The sequence below is a fragment of the Hyperoodon ampullatus genome, assembly GCF_949752795.1.
Source record: "Hyperoodon ampullatus genome assembly, chromosome: 6".
NCBI classification, from domain to species: Eukaryota; Metazoa; Chordata; class Mammalia; order Artiodactyla; family Ziphiidae; genus Hyperoodon; species Hyperoodon ampullatus.
The window spans coordinates 113,155,126-113,169,366 of NC_136919.1; the positions used below are offsets into that span (position 1 = coordinate 113,155,126).

Below are 14,241 nucleotides of genomic sequence, written 5' to 3' on the forward strand. Positions count from 1 at the left end.
TTTATCTATTTTGGCTGTGCCGGGTCTTTGTTGCAGCATGCGGGATCTTTTAGTTGTGGCATGCAGACTTCTTAGTTGCAGCATGTGTGCTTCTCAGTTGTAGCATGCGAACTCTTAGTTGCGGCATGCATACGGGATCTAGTTCCCCGACCAGGGGTCGAACCCCGGCCCCCTACCTTGGGAGCACGGAGTCTCACCCACTGGACCACCAGGGAAGTCCCCAAAAGTGCTTATTTCATTATTAGCAATATTCTTCATATTAGGACTGAGCACAGTGCCTGACACATAGTAGGCACTCAGTATTTGTTGACTGAACGAATGTTAATAAATCATAGTTTGTATTTGGCTTTATCATGTTATTTGATGTTTGGCTAACAAAGCGTTTTTCTGCAACAGCTTAAGAGATAAATGAATCAAAACTTTAAATTGACAACGCTGTATTATACCAGTTTTAAAACTGAACTGTAGGATATATCTCGTATTAGTTGGAAGCCACTTATAGACCACTAAGATTATAGATTTCTGTAAGCTACAACTTAGTCTAACATGATACAAGTATATACTTGAACAATAAATTTTTATCAATGTCCTTGATAAGCATGAGTGTGATGTTTTTGTCAAACAGATGAAAATAAGGTAATGGGGTCCCTATTATAATTTTTTGTTATAAGTAGTCAATTTTTGTAGAAAAATTGGGAAATGCAGAATCTAAGAAAAATAATTCTTATAAATGAATTATAATGAAATTACTGTTAACATTTTGTTGTATTTCCTCACAGTCTTTTTCTTCTTTTACATGTGTATATTTTTTAAAGAAAGTTGAGATCGTTGTGTGCATCCTCTTTTGTAGTCTTTCGCCCCAACTCATCATTGTCTTGAGAGCACTTTTCTCTATCGTTAAAATTTCTCCAAAAGTATGATTAATGGTATAAATACCATAATTTATTTCACCATTTCTCTTTGGATAATTTGGTTTATAGCAGGTACTGCTTATTTGCCTACCTCTTCTCTCCTTCTTACTTACTACCAAATCCCTGTTTTGTTCAGATAAATGGGATTGGGGGTTGTCAGGGAGAACTAAATAGGTACCTGGGATGGGTGGAGATGATACTTGCAGATTGTAACATTGCGGACTGTACCTATTTAAAAGTTCTCAGGGGGCCTCCCTGGTGGCGCAGTGGTTGAGAGTCCGCCTGCCGATGCAGGGGATACGGGTTCGTGCCCCGGTCTGGGGGGATCCCATATGCCGCGGAGCGGCTGGGCCTGTGGGCCATGGCTGCTGGGCCTGCGCGTCCGGAGCCTGTGCTCCGCAACGGGAGAGGCCACAACAGTGAGAGGCCCGCGTACCACAAAAAAAAAAAAAAAAAAAAAAAAAAAAAAAAAAAAAAAAAGTTCTCAGGGAGAACTTTTAATTTCAGGGAGGGAAAGCCCTTATCCCAGCCCAAGGGAATGAATTCTGGTTGGTTTGAACTAGTCATGGCAATCCATTCCCTGTTACCAGTGACTAGTCCAGGGTAAAGATGAGATCCTCTTTTGCCCAGTAATATATAAAGGGACTTCTGCACGTTGTTTTGTCGTTGTTGTTTGTGTGTGTTGTTTTGAAATTTTTTCTTTCCAGATGAAAAGACTCTTGCAAGGTGAAAGCTTTTGGACCCCCATTCCACTATGTCATGGCAAATGTGGGTGTGTGTGCTGTAGCAGCCATTTTGTGACCACGAGGAGGTGCTATAACTAAGAATGAAAAGCAGACCTGCTGGGGCTTCCCTGGTGGCGCAGTGGTTGATAGTCCGCCTGCCGATGCAGGGGACACGGGTTCGTGCCCCGGTCCGGGAGGATCCCACATGCCACGGAGTGGCTGGGCCCGTGAGCCATGGCCGCTGAGCCTGCGCGTCCGGAGCCTGTGCTCCGCAACAGGAGAAGCCACAGCAGTGAGAGGCCTGCGTACCGCAAAAAAAAAAAAAAAAAAAAAAAAAAAAGCAGACCTGCTGTGAATAGCAGATCAAAGAGAGAGAGAGGGCATGATTTCTTGGTGAAGATGTTGAGCTGGTACACTAAACCTAGACATCTTGCCTCCAGACTGCTTGTTTTCTGAGATGTTTAAATGTCTTTATGGCTTAAGCAGTAGTTAATTGTATCACTTGTACTGTAAGTGGTACAAGGTTGTTTCCAGTTGTTTCCATTCTGCATATTGCTGCAATTAACATCTTTTTGAATACATCTTTAATAGCATTTCTGATATTTCCTTAGATTGGATTCTTATAATAGAATGAGTATTTTTAAGAGTGTGAGCATTTTTAAGACTTTTGATATGTATTGCCAAATCGTTTTTACAGAACTTTATTTTCTCTTCCATACTTAATAATTTCTCTTTCCTCGAGCCTGTATGAGAGAATCAAGGCATGATGATTTTTTTTTTTTTCCATGCCCAGAGCAAGCATTGATCTTTCCTGAAGCAACGTGGTCTTTGGTAGTACACCAGGGACTGGTCCAAATGTGACTGATAAAACAGAATAGTAAAGTTTCACTTTTGTCTGAGCCTTTTTTTTTTTTTTTTTTTCTCTTTGTGGTACGCGGGCCTCTCACTGTTGTGGCCTCTCCCGTTGCGAAGCACAGGCTCCAGACGCGCAGGCTCAGCGGCCACGGCTCACGGGCCCGGCCGCTCCGTGGCATGTGGGATCTTCCCGGACCGGGGCACGAACCCGTGTCCCCTGCATCGGCAGGCTGACTCTCAACCACTGCGCCACCAGGGAAGCCCTGTCTGAGCCTTTTGATATTCCTTCTTCATTTGCACCCATTATAAAGTACTTCCTCTGTGGTAGGGGAAGCTAAATTTTAGTTTCCTTTCATTGATTTTATAATAAGAGAAAGGATTAAAGGGAACATTTTCAGCATAGGATGTGTTGTACTAAATGCACAGGAGCCACCAAAGAGAAAATGTTATCAGATGTTTAGGTGATGTAAATGTTATCAGATGGACAACTAATGAACAATTGTTGACATATAGAAATGATTCTTGAGGTGGAGTAAAAATTCTGTTCACATAGAAATACAAAGAGTATTGAACAGATCTTCTGATAATCATGACCTTTAACTGATGTGTACAAGATAATTGTACAGTTGCATCCTGATGTATAATACAAGGAAATAAAACTTGAGATTAGAGGCTGAGAAGTATATCAACCAAATTACATTGTAGTGTGGATGAGCATTATATAGCTCGTTACTTCAAAAAGTTTAGTTGGTCATTTCAGGAGGCAGAGATAAAGACCAAATAATTCAAAAGATATATCATGTTCTTGGTTGGGAAAGGTAAAGAGAAAGTGCTTTCTATGTTTATATATGAATTTAATGTAATTTTTCCTTGGAATATTTTGTGAAATTTGAAATATTATGTTGAAAACAAAAGTCAACCCAAAAAAGGAAAAAGCCATCCAATTATATTTGTATGTGTCTATATATTTACATTTTATAGTGTTTATTTTGCAAGGTCTGTCTCAAAATATACATTATTTTGATCCAACAATTTCCTTTTTGAGAAACTATACTGCACATGTACTCATGTACAATGACATATGAATGGTTTGTCACAATAATTGAGAAGTTCTGGGCTTCCCTGGTGGCGCAGTGGTTGAGAGTCCGCCTGCCGATGCAGGGGACACGGGTTCGTGCCCCGATCTGGGAAGATCCCACATGCCACGGAGCTGCTGGGCCCATGAGCCATGGCCACTGAGCCTGCGCATCCGGAGCCTGTGCTCTGCAATGGGAGAGGCCACAACAGTGAGAGGCCCACATACTGCAAAAAAAATAAATAAATAAAAAATAATTGAGAAGTTCTACTGGCATTTAATGAGCAGGGTTCAGGAATACAGAACATCCTGCAACAAAGAATTATGCTTGTTAATAGTACCTAAGTTGAGAGACATTGTTAAATTCTGGGGATGTGGAGATAAACAAGCAAAGCCAAGTCCTTTATTGTTTTGTTTTGTTTTTTTAATATTTATTTGGTTGCACCGGGTCTTAGTTGTGGCAGGTGGACTCCTTAGTTCTGCAGTCAGGCTTCTTAGTTGTGGCATGCATGTGGGATCTAGTTCCTGACCAGGGATCGAACTTGGGCCCCCTGCATTGGGAGTGCGGAGTCTTAACCACTGCGACACCAGGGAAGTCCCTATTGTGTTTTCTAGTGAGAGAGATGGCATCTTATATTTGCTTAGTGTCTATGAAAATCAAATCAGGGTAAGGGACAAAAGGGGGACAGGAGTAGCTAATTTAGTTGGAGATCAGGGAAGTCCTATCTGAAGAGGTAATATTTGAACAAAAACTTGAATGACCTGAGGGAATGAGCCATGCGTAGATGGAGGGGTGGGGTGAGTACATTCCAGGCAAAGGGCATATCAAGTGTAAAAGCTCTGAGGAAGGAGCAAGCCTAAGGCAGCCCAGGAATAGAAACAAGGTCAGTGTGGCTAGACAGAACGAGTAAGGGGACAATGTAGACAGTGTATCAGAGACATAGGCAGGGTTTACACGATGTCAGGCCTTGCAAACCATGGTAGAGTTTGGGTTTTATTCTGAATGCAGTGGAAAGCCATTAGAGCTTTTTTGTTTGTTTATTTGTTTGTTAAGCATGGAAGTGACATATTCACATTTATGTTTTAAAACAATTACTCTGGCTGTTACGTGGTGGACTGACTATGGGAGCCCAGAAAGACTAGTTAGTAATCTCATCCAGTAAGCATAGGCAGGAGATGTTGGTGACTTAGAGTAGGCATTTTGAGAAGCATTTGGATTCAGGATTTTGAAGTCTTTCCTTTCAAAAAGGTGGGAAATCTTGGTTGGATTAAGCTCTTAAGGTCATGGCACATTTATTATTAGTCTTTTCTAAGTCCCTTTGTTGTTTTGTTTTGTTTTTCTTATCTGTGACCTCTATTTTCCTTACTCCCTCTCCCAACTATACATGTTTCTGTTGTATTTAGTATATGTCTCAGAATACATATATTATTATTAATTTTTTAATATATAACATTTTTGTGAGAAAAGTATTTTAATTTTACATAAATGTTATGGTGCTATTCAGTCGCTCTCAAACTTTAGCATGCATCATAATTACCTGGAGGGCTTGTTCAAAAACAGATTGCTGGAGCCCACCCCAGAATTCTGATTCTTTAGGTCTGGGATAGACCCTGAGAATGTATATTCTAACAAGTTCCTGTGTGATGCTGATGTACCACACTTTGAGATGAATGTGACCACCCTGAGAGAATCATTGCTGTAGCTCTCTTGTGGTTGATTTTTGTTTTTACATATCAGTATGTTTTTAAGATCTATCTGGGTTTCTGTCTGCTCCATAGTATCCCATAGTATATATCTATGACATTTTAGTTCTCTGTTCTCAGTGGTGGACACTAGGTTGCCTCCAGTTTCTTTCTATCATGAACACTGCTGTGAGGCACACCCTTATATAAATCCACTACGGTCCCATGTTTTAGTTTCTCTATGGTTTATGAACAAGAGTGGGATTGCTAGGGAAAAGGGTACCTACTTCATATAATACTTGAACCGATTATTGCAGATCACTCTTCAGAACAGCTGTACCAGTCTATACTCCTACCAGTAGCACCTAAGAGTTCATATTTCCTCATGTCCCTCCTCCAGAATTTGGTTTTATCTCATTTTCTAGTATTTACCAAAATGATAAAGTAGTATCTTATTGTCATTTCAAGTAATATTTCTTTAATTACTAATGACACTGAGGATCTTCTCATATATTAGCCATTCCACCCATACAATCACTGTTGAGTTTCTTGTATGACATTTCAGAGATAGGTTAAGCATATACAAACATATTTGCATATATGTTTTAAAAAATAAATGTACTTATTAAGGTACATTGCCCTTTAAGTGCTGCTTTATCTGGGTCCCACAGATTTTGACATGTATTGTTTTTATTATCATTCAACGTTTTTTAAAGAATTATTTTTAAACCCTAAGACAATGAAGCAGTATGTTTTTTGTTTCCAGTCATGTGGGATTTTCTTAGAGTTAGTATTTTGTTACTGATTCTAATTAGTGTAATTTAATTAGAGAACATAATCTGAATAATATTCATTCTTTGGAATTTATTGAGACTCCCTTTGGAATTTATTGTGGTACCCAGTAGATTTTTGTGACTATCCCATATATACTTGAAAATAATGCATTCTATACTTGTTCACTTGTTTTCTATAAGTTTGATTATTTTTGTTTGCTTGAACTATGATTTACTTTTGGGTTTGCATCAAAATCTCCAGCTACAGTTATTGATTTATCTGTTTCTCACAATAGTCCTGTCAATTTTTGCTTATGTTTTGAAGCTGTATATGATTAGATATGATTAGATTTCATGATTAGACTATATGATTGATTTTCATTATTCATGGATTCTGTATTTGTATATATGCCTCCCTACTAAAATTTATTTGTAATCCCAAAATCAATACACATAATGATTTTGAGGTCCTAGGCCCTCTCAGCAGAAGGAGCTAGGGGATATATATGCATATGCGTGTGTGTATATATATATATATATATATATATATATATATATATATATACACGCACATGCATATATATATATATGTAGCTTGGTTATATATAGTGTGTGTATATGTATATTATATATTATATACATATATAACTTGGGTTAGTTCTCCCCCATCCCGTCCCTTTCTTTGTTACCTTGTTATCCATTTATAATACAGTTAGGCTCATTTGTTACTGTTCATATTATATTTGGGGTTTCTATCACATGCTGGTTGATTTAAATACTTATTTTGAGTAATTTTAATACCCAAGTAATTTTAATTACTGTGGTTCTAGAGGTCAAACCTATCCGAAGAGGTGTGCTTTGAGAAGTGTCACTCTGGCCTCATCCCTCCTAACCTGTTCCCAATCCCCACTGCTTTCCACCCATTTCCTCTATGCCTGCTCTAGGTAACCAGTCTCTTTAGTTTATGATTTATCTTTCCCTTATTTCTTATGCACAAATGAGCAGCTAATATATGTTTTTCTTATACCCTTTCTTTATTACATAAACAGTAGCATACTGTAGATACTCTTTCATTTTGCTTTTTTCTTAACAGTGTATCCTAGAAATTGCCCCAAATCGGTTTATAAGAGAGGTCTTTCTCACGTTTTTTTTCATAACTTCATAGTACTTCATTGTGTGGATGTATCATAATTTGCTCAGCCTCTCTCCTTTGTATGGTCATTTAGGTTGTTTCAAATACTTTGCTGTTACAAATAACACTGCAACCTGTGTGTATGTATTTTCTTATTGTTGGAAGTGTATCTTCAGGGTAGGCTCCTAGATGTGGTCAAAAGTTAAATGTATATGTGATTTTGTCAGTTCTTGCCAAATTGTTTTATACCATGCAAATTATTTTTATGTAGTCAAATTTACCCATCTTTTCTTTTTTTGCCTTTGGACTTTTAGTCATTAGTTTTAAAGTTTTTCCCTATGCTAAGGCTAAAGAAAACTCACCTACATGTTTTCTTTTAGAACTTGTATGGCTGCATTTTGATATTTAGCTCCCTTATCCATTTGTTATTCATTATGTGAGATATGGATCTAATTTTTTTTTGAAATAGCACCAGTTGTCCCAGAGACATTTATTAAGAAGCTCATCATTTCTCCAGTGATTTAGGGTGCCACCTTTCTTATATCTCAAATTTTTATATGTACGTGCATTAATTTCTGACCCATTTTATTCCACTGATATATTTATCTACATATGTGCCAGGACCACTATTTTAATTTAGAACGTTTATAGTATGTTTTAACCATCTTTTTCAGTGTTTTTCTGGCTGTTTCCTGGCTGTTCTTACATGTTTATTTTGCCATATAAATTTTATTATCAACTTGTCTAACTCCGTAACATAGCTTATGGCATTTTTATTGGAAATGTAATGGGTTTATAAACTAGGAAGAACTGTAATCTTTTCTTTTTTCTTTTTTTGGCTGCACTGTGCAGCATGTGGGATCTTAGTTCCCCGACCAGGGATGGAACCCTCGCCCCCTGCAGTGGGAGCGCAGAGGCTTAACCACTGGACCGCCAGGGAAGTCCTAAGAACTGTAATCTTTTAATGCTGAATCATCCTATCCAAAAACAGGGAATGTCTTTCCATTTGTTCATGTCTACTTTTGTGTCTTTCAGGAGTGTTTTTTAAACTTTTTCCTGGTATGAGTTTTGTACATTTCTTGTTAAATTTATTCCTATGTAGTTAATCTTCTTTGCTGCTATTGTAAATGGAGTTTTGTCTACCATTGTGTCCCACTTATTGTTTGTGTATATGAAGGCTATTGATTTTGTATGTTAATTTTATATCCTTCCTTGTTACTGAATTTTTTATTAGTTTAGTTAGTTGTATCATTGATTTTTCTGGAGTTTATCAGGTATGCTATTATATCATCTGCAAATAGAGATAGTTTTTGTTTTTCTGTACTCATTCTTAAGCCTCTAACTGATTTGTCTAATTCAGTTGGCTAATACCTCTAGTACAATGTTGAATAGTAGTGGTATTAGTGGATATCCTTGCCTTGTTCCTGATTTTAGTGGAAATGTCTCTACTGTTTCTCCACTAAATAAAATACAGGTTTTAGGACTAAGGCATGTGTGTGGGTGACTTTATCATAGAGATCTAGATATTTGGATGGAGCATGGGAACAGAAATTAAGAAGAGATTTCTATGAAGGCTACTCTCTTACGTCCTTTCAAATTCTAGGGCAGGGAGTTCCCTGGAGGTCCAGTGGTTGGGACTCTGTGCTTCCACTTCAGGGGGCACGGGTTCAATCCCTGGTCTGGGAACTAAGATCCCACATGCCGTGTGGCACAGCCAAAAAAAAAAAACCACAAAACCAAAAACAACAAAAAAGACAAATTCTAGGGCAATAGCACAACACACTCAAAAGCTGGAATTCTTCATGTTTCAACTTGGGAATATCAGTGAGATACGCCATTATAGCAAGTCATTTGAATTTGTATAAATTGTCTTTATGTGTTATTGTGATCAAAAATAAAAATTTTATCCTTGTGTTTGTCTTGTAGTGTGTGCTGTTTTTATGGAGTTTAAAGATTAATCATCCCAAAACATTGTTTCTGCTTCGAGGAAATCATGAATGCAGGCATCTTACAGAATATTTCACCTTCAAACAGGAATGTAAGTATAATCACTCCTCCAGAACTTTTTAAGTTATCCTTTAGCCAGTCCCAGCGAATTAAACACAAAGAAAAGAAACTAATGGACCTCAAATGCTTCCTGTTCTGTTTTTGTTTTTGTTTTGTTTTATTTTCTGATGAGAACCTAGATTCCACTTTTTAACACTTATTTTGAAAATAACTTTTGAGTATCCCTCTGGGTCTATAAGTAATACATTTAGGATATTTGGAAAACGTTAAAAAGTCCAAAGATATTAATTGTCCACAATTACACCACTTAAAATTAATCACTGTTATCTCACTATTTGGTATATAGTCTTCTATTCTTTTCTGTATACATAAAAACCTATCATGAAATAGTTCAGATATATCTATATCCATACAATCCTCCCTTGATTTCCCAGGAATTGGTTCCAGGACCCCCACAGATACCCACATCCGCAGATTCTCAAGTCCCTTATCTAAAATGGTGTAGTATTTCCATATAACCTTCATATATTCTCCTGTATACTTTAAGTCATCTCTAGATTATTCATAATACCTAATACAAATGCTATGTAAATAGTTGTAAATACAATGTAAATGTTATGTAAATAGTTGCTGGCCCACTGCAAATTTAAGTTTTGCATGTTGGAACTTTCTGGAATTTTTTTTTCCCCAAATATTTTAGTTCCGCAGTTGGTTGAATCCATGGATGCAGAACCTGTGGATATGGAGAGCCAACTGTATATATTTTTGCAATAAAGTTGGGCTCATAGTATATGTACTGTTTAATAAATTGCTCTTTTCATGTTATGTAATAGCATTTTTCCATTTTGTTAAATACTTTTTAACATGACTTTAAAATATAATATTAATGTTTTTAAAGTATTCCATCTTATGAATGTAATATCATGTGTGTGGCCAATTTAGTAGCAACTGTAGGGCACTTAGGTTGATTCCAACTACAAATAATACTGTAATAGTAAAAAAAAATTTATTATTAAAGGTAGAATTTTTTTGAAACTCAAAACATTACAAGCTGATTTAAAAAAACAAAAACAGGGAATTCCCTGGTGGTCCAGTGGTTAGGATGCCGTGCTTCCACTTCCACTTCCACGAGGCCCAACTAAGATCCTGCAAAGCCTCAAGCCTTGAGGCGAAGCACAAACAAAAACAAAAACCTCACAGATTTCTTTGACCAGAATCTAGGTACTCACAATTGGCTCTAAGTAACATGCAGCATGATGGTGACTATATTGAGCTTGTTTGGGAGAACTTGCCTCTGGACATTTGCACGTATCATCTCTTGTTTCCCCAGGTGTCTATCTGCTTAGAAGACCTACATCCTTACTTCATTCGTGTCATAGCCTCAGAGATTTTCTTCCCTGGTTGCTTTTTCTAAATTAAAATCTCATCACTTTATTCTCATACCCTACTTTTTTTTCCCATAGTATCTATCAATACCTGAAATTTTTATATATCCTATATATATAAAATTTATATTTTAAAATATATTTATTTATTTACTGCCTTTCTCTCCCACCAGAATTTAAGCTGCATGACAGCAGGGACGTGTTTTGTTCTCTGTTGTTTTTCCAGAACACTATCTAATAAGTCATAGTAGATGCTGAACAAATATTGGTTGAATTAAATTGTTGAATGAATGCTCCTTTGTGATTTATATCTTTAGGATAGACTCTCAGAAAAGAATTACTAGGTGTCAGGGCATGAACATTTTAAAGACTTTTGGTACGTACTCTAGCATTCAAAAAAATTATATATCAGTTTATACTACATGGAATTTTTGTATTGTTATAGTGAAAGGAAAATATTGAAACAAAAAACAGAATTATACCTTTTTTGATTTCTAAAGTGTTAGTATATTCTTTATAAAATAAGAAAGGTAAAATTATCTCTTGTCTAGCCCTAAAGTCTACCTCTTTCCCCCCATAATCCTGAATATATAAAAATGGTTTGGGACTTCCCTGGCGGTCGACTGGTTAAGACGGCACTTCCACTGCGAGGGGGCGAGGGTTCCTCCCCTGGTCAGGGAACTAAGATCCCACCTGCCATGTGGTGTGGCCAAAAAAAAAAAAAAAAACCTTTATTGTTCATATAATTGATATTTTGATCATGGATTTTACTTTGTGTCCTATTCAGATTTCTCTTCAGATTATCATCTTGGAGGAATATATTATATCTGAAGTTTTATTACCAAAAGAACATTCAAAGTTGAAAAAAACTTTTAAATTTGTTTTCAGAGACTCAGTTTATTCAGCTGCCACAAAGTCCCTCTACTTACAATTTGAAAATGTTCCCAATGCTCATTTTAACTCTTGTTACCAGTAGCTTCCTACATTGAAGTTAGCAGTTGTGATGACAGCCTTCCTCCTAGTAATGCCTGAAAGGAAAGGTCTTTCTTATTGAAAGAAATTTTAGAGTGTGAACACTTAAAAACCCTGTGAGAGAAAAGTCAGCTACAAATGGGCAAGATATAGATCATTCCAGGCCTTGGAACTTATTGAAATAAACACTTTAAATCAGTAATTAACCAGGAAGTTTAAAAAAAATTAGATCTACTGTTGGTGAGTGTTTAAATTGGTATAAAGTACTTGAAGAGTAATTTTGGAATATCCGTAAAAATTTCTGACCCAGCAGTTTGGCTTCTAGGAATTTATCATGCAGATTGTATCTTTTCTTTTTTAAATTTATTTATTTTTATTTTTATTTATTTTTGGCTGCTTTGGGTCTTTGTTGCTGCACGTGGGCTTTCTCTAGCTGCGGAGAGCGGGGGCTACTCTTCGTTGTGGTGCACGGTCTTCTCATTGCGGTGGCTTCTCTTGTTGCGCAGCACGTGCTCTAGGTGCGCAGGCTTCAGTTGTGACACACTGGCTTAGTTGCTCCACGGCATGTGGGATCTTCCTGGACCAGGGCTCGAACCCGTGTCCCCTGCATTGGCAGGCGGATTCTTAACCGCTGCACCACCAGGGAAACCCTGTATCTTTTTTTTTTAGTACTGCATAACAAATTACCACAAATTTAGCTGCTTAAAACAGCACATTTGTTATCTCATAGTTACTGCAGGTCAGAAGTCCAGGCACAGTATGGCTAAATTTGCTGCTCAGGGTCTCACTGGGCCAAAATTAAGGTGTCACCAAGGGCTGTGTTCTCATTTGGAGCTTGGTGTCTTCCAAGCTCACTAGTTGTTGGTGGTCCTTATTGACTGTAGGATTAAGGCCCCTAGTTTCCTGCTAGCTGTTGGCTAGAAACTGCCCTCAGTTTCTAGAGCCCAAATGCATCTCTCTGCCTTCCTCTTCTGTGATCAGCCAGCTGGAGAAAACCCTCTGCTTTTCAGAGGCTCACCTGATTAGGTCAGGCCCACCCAGGAGAATCTCCCTTTTGTCATAATGATACATAATCATGGGAGTCTCAGCTTATTTCCAAGTTCCACACTCAGAGGGGCACAGATTATACAAAGGTATAGGTCATTGCAGGTCATTTTAGAATTCTGCCTATCATACTATATACTCAAAAAGATAAGAAGATATGGATGTATAAGGATGTTCATTATAGTGTTAATTGTAATAGCAAAAAAAAAAAAGAATCTAAATGTCAATAAAAGACTGCTTAAATAAGGGATAATACATCTAAAAAATGGAATGCTAGGCAGCTGTTGTAAGATCAAGGTGGATCTAGATGTACTGATATGGAGAGCTGTTCAGATATATTGTTAGGTGAAGGAAGCCATTTGCAGAACACGTATAGTGTGATCTCCTTTGTAAATTAAAAATATATAAGGTGCAGAAGTAATTGGTAACAGTGATTACCTGTGGGAAGTTGGACTAGTACTTTTAATTTTTTATCTTCCCATAGAACTCCATGAATTAGCGTTTCATCACCACTATGTAATACTATTATAACAATTTTTTAAACTGGTAACTTTCAAATTATCCATTTAGGGCCTAAGCATTTAAAAGGCTTTTTAAAGCATCCCAGGTAATTCTGTAGCACACTGCTGGTTAAGAACACCTCTTCCAGAGGCTTGGAAAGTATCTACTGTTTGTCATTTGAGAACCACTTCATCAAGTACTTTAAAAATTGTAAATATTTTGCATTGTTTTTCTAAGCCAAATATTAGGGTGGTCCTCATTACACCTCTGTTTCTTTACCTGGGAAAATTAAACAGTGCCTATCAAGCAGTTAACAAAGGCCCTGGAATGCTCAGTATTTGGCAATAGATAAGTAATGAAGAAAAAGATGTGTATGGATGCCTCTGAATTAAGATTCATGTTTTTTTGGTAACATTCTATCTAATTCTTCCTCTGTTTTTTCAGAGTTCTTTTTTTGATTAGTATAATTGGTTCAGACTGTTTTCAGAAAATAGAACAATAGGTTTGGGAAACATTTTGAGTGTGTCATTTTGCACAGGATTTCTTATCTCAGGTTTTTCTTTGCTTTTCACATGCTTTAATTTAGTTAAACCACGTTTCTTTCTTTTTCTCTTATCTGCCAAGATACTCCTGTTTCATTCTAATGCTGCATCCGAAATGTTAATAAATCTTGGAATAAGCACACAAATTCAAGTACAATTTTTAATTTTGTTCCTGTATAAGGAAAGAGCATGTGTGCCACTTTGCATGAGTGTTTTTACTGATAAGCTGATCTTTCTTAAAGGGCCACAGTGACATTTAGAATCAGCACCTTATAATTACTGTTAAGCGATGCTTAGTTCCAAATTGTGCAGCTGCAATCTTGTTAATATTTCTAGGAGGGGCAGGTGGAGGCTTTTTTTTTCTTATATCATGTTTTGAAGTGCTTTATATTGCAGAGTTTTTTTTTTTTTTTTTTTTTTGCAGTAGGCGGGCCTCTCACCACTGCGGCTTCTCCCGCTGCGGAGCACAGGCTCCGGACGCGCAGGCCCAGCAGCCATGGCTCACGGGCCCAGCCGCTCTGCGGCATGTGGGATCTTCCCGGACCGGGACACGAACCCGTGTCCCGTGCATCGGCAGGCGGACTCCCAATCACTGCACCACGAGGGAAGCCCCAGAGATTTTTTTTATTTCTTTCA

The 14,241-nt window shown here is 37.4% G+C and overlaps 1 protein-coding gene across 4 annotated transcripts in view; it reads left to right on the forward strand.

The window, feature by feature from the left end:
• Window positions 1–14,241, forward strand: part of PPP3CC (protein phosphatase 3 catalytic subunit gamma) — a gene marked incomplete at its 5' end in the record, with an annotated part of 89,598 nt that overhangs the window by 39,345 nt on the left and 36,012 nt on the right. For all 4 annotated transcript variants that reach the window (XM_079706504.1, XM_079706503.1, XM_079706502.1 and 1 more), the window contains one exon: window positions 9,081–9,192. In XM_079706504.1, the coding sequence (XP_079562630.1) occupies window positions 9,081–9,192 (112 nt within the window). The remainder of the gene's footprint in view (window positions 1–9,080; window positions 9,193–14,241) is intronic.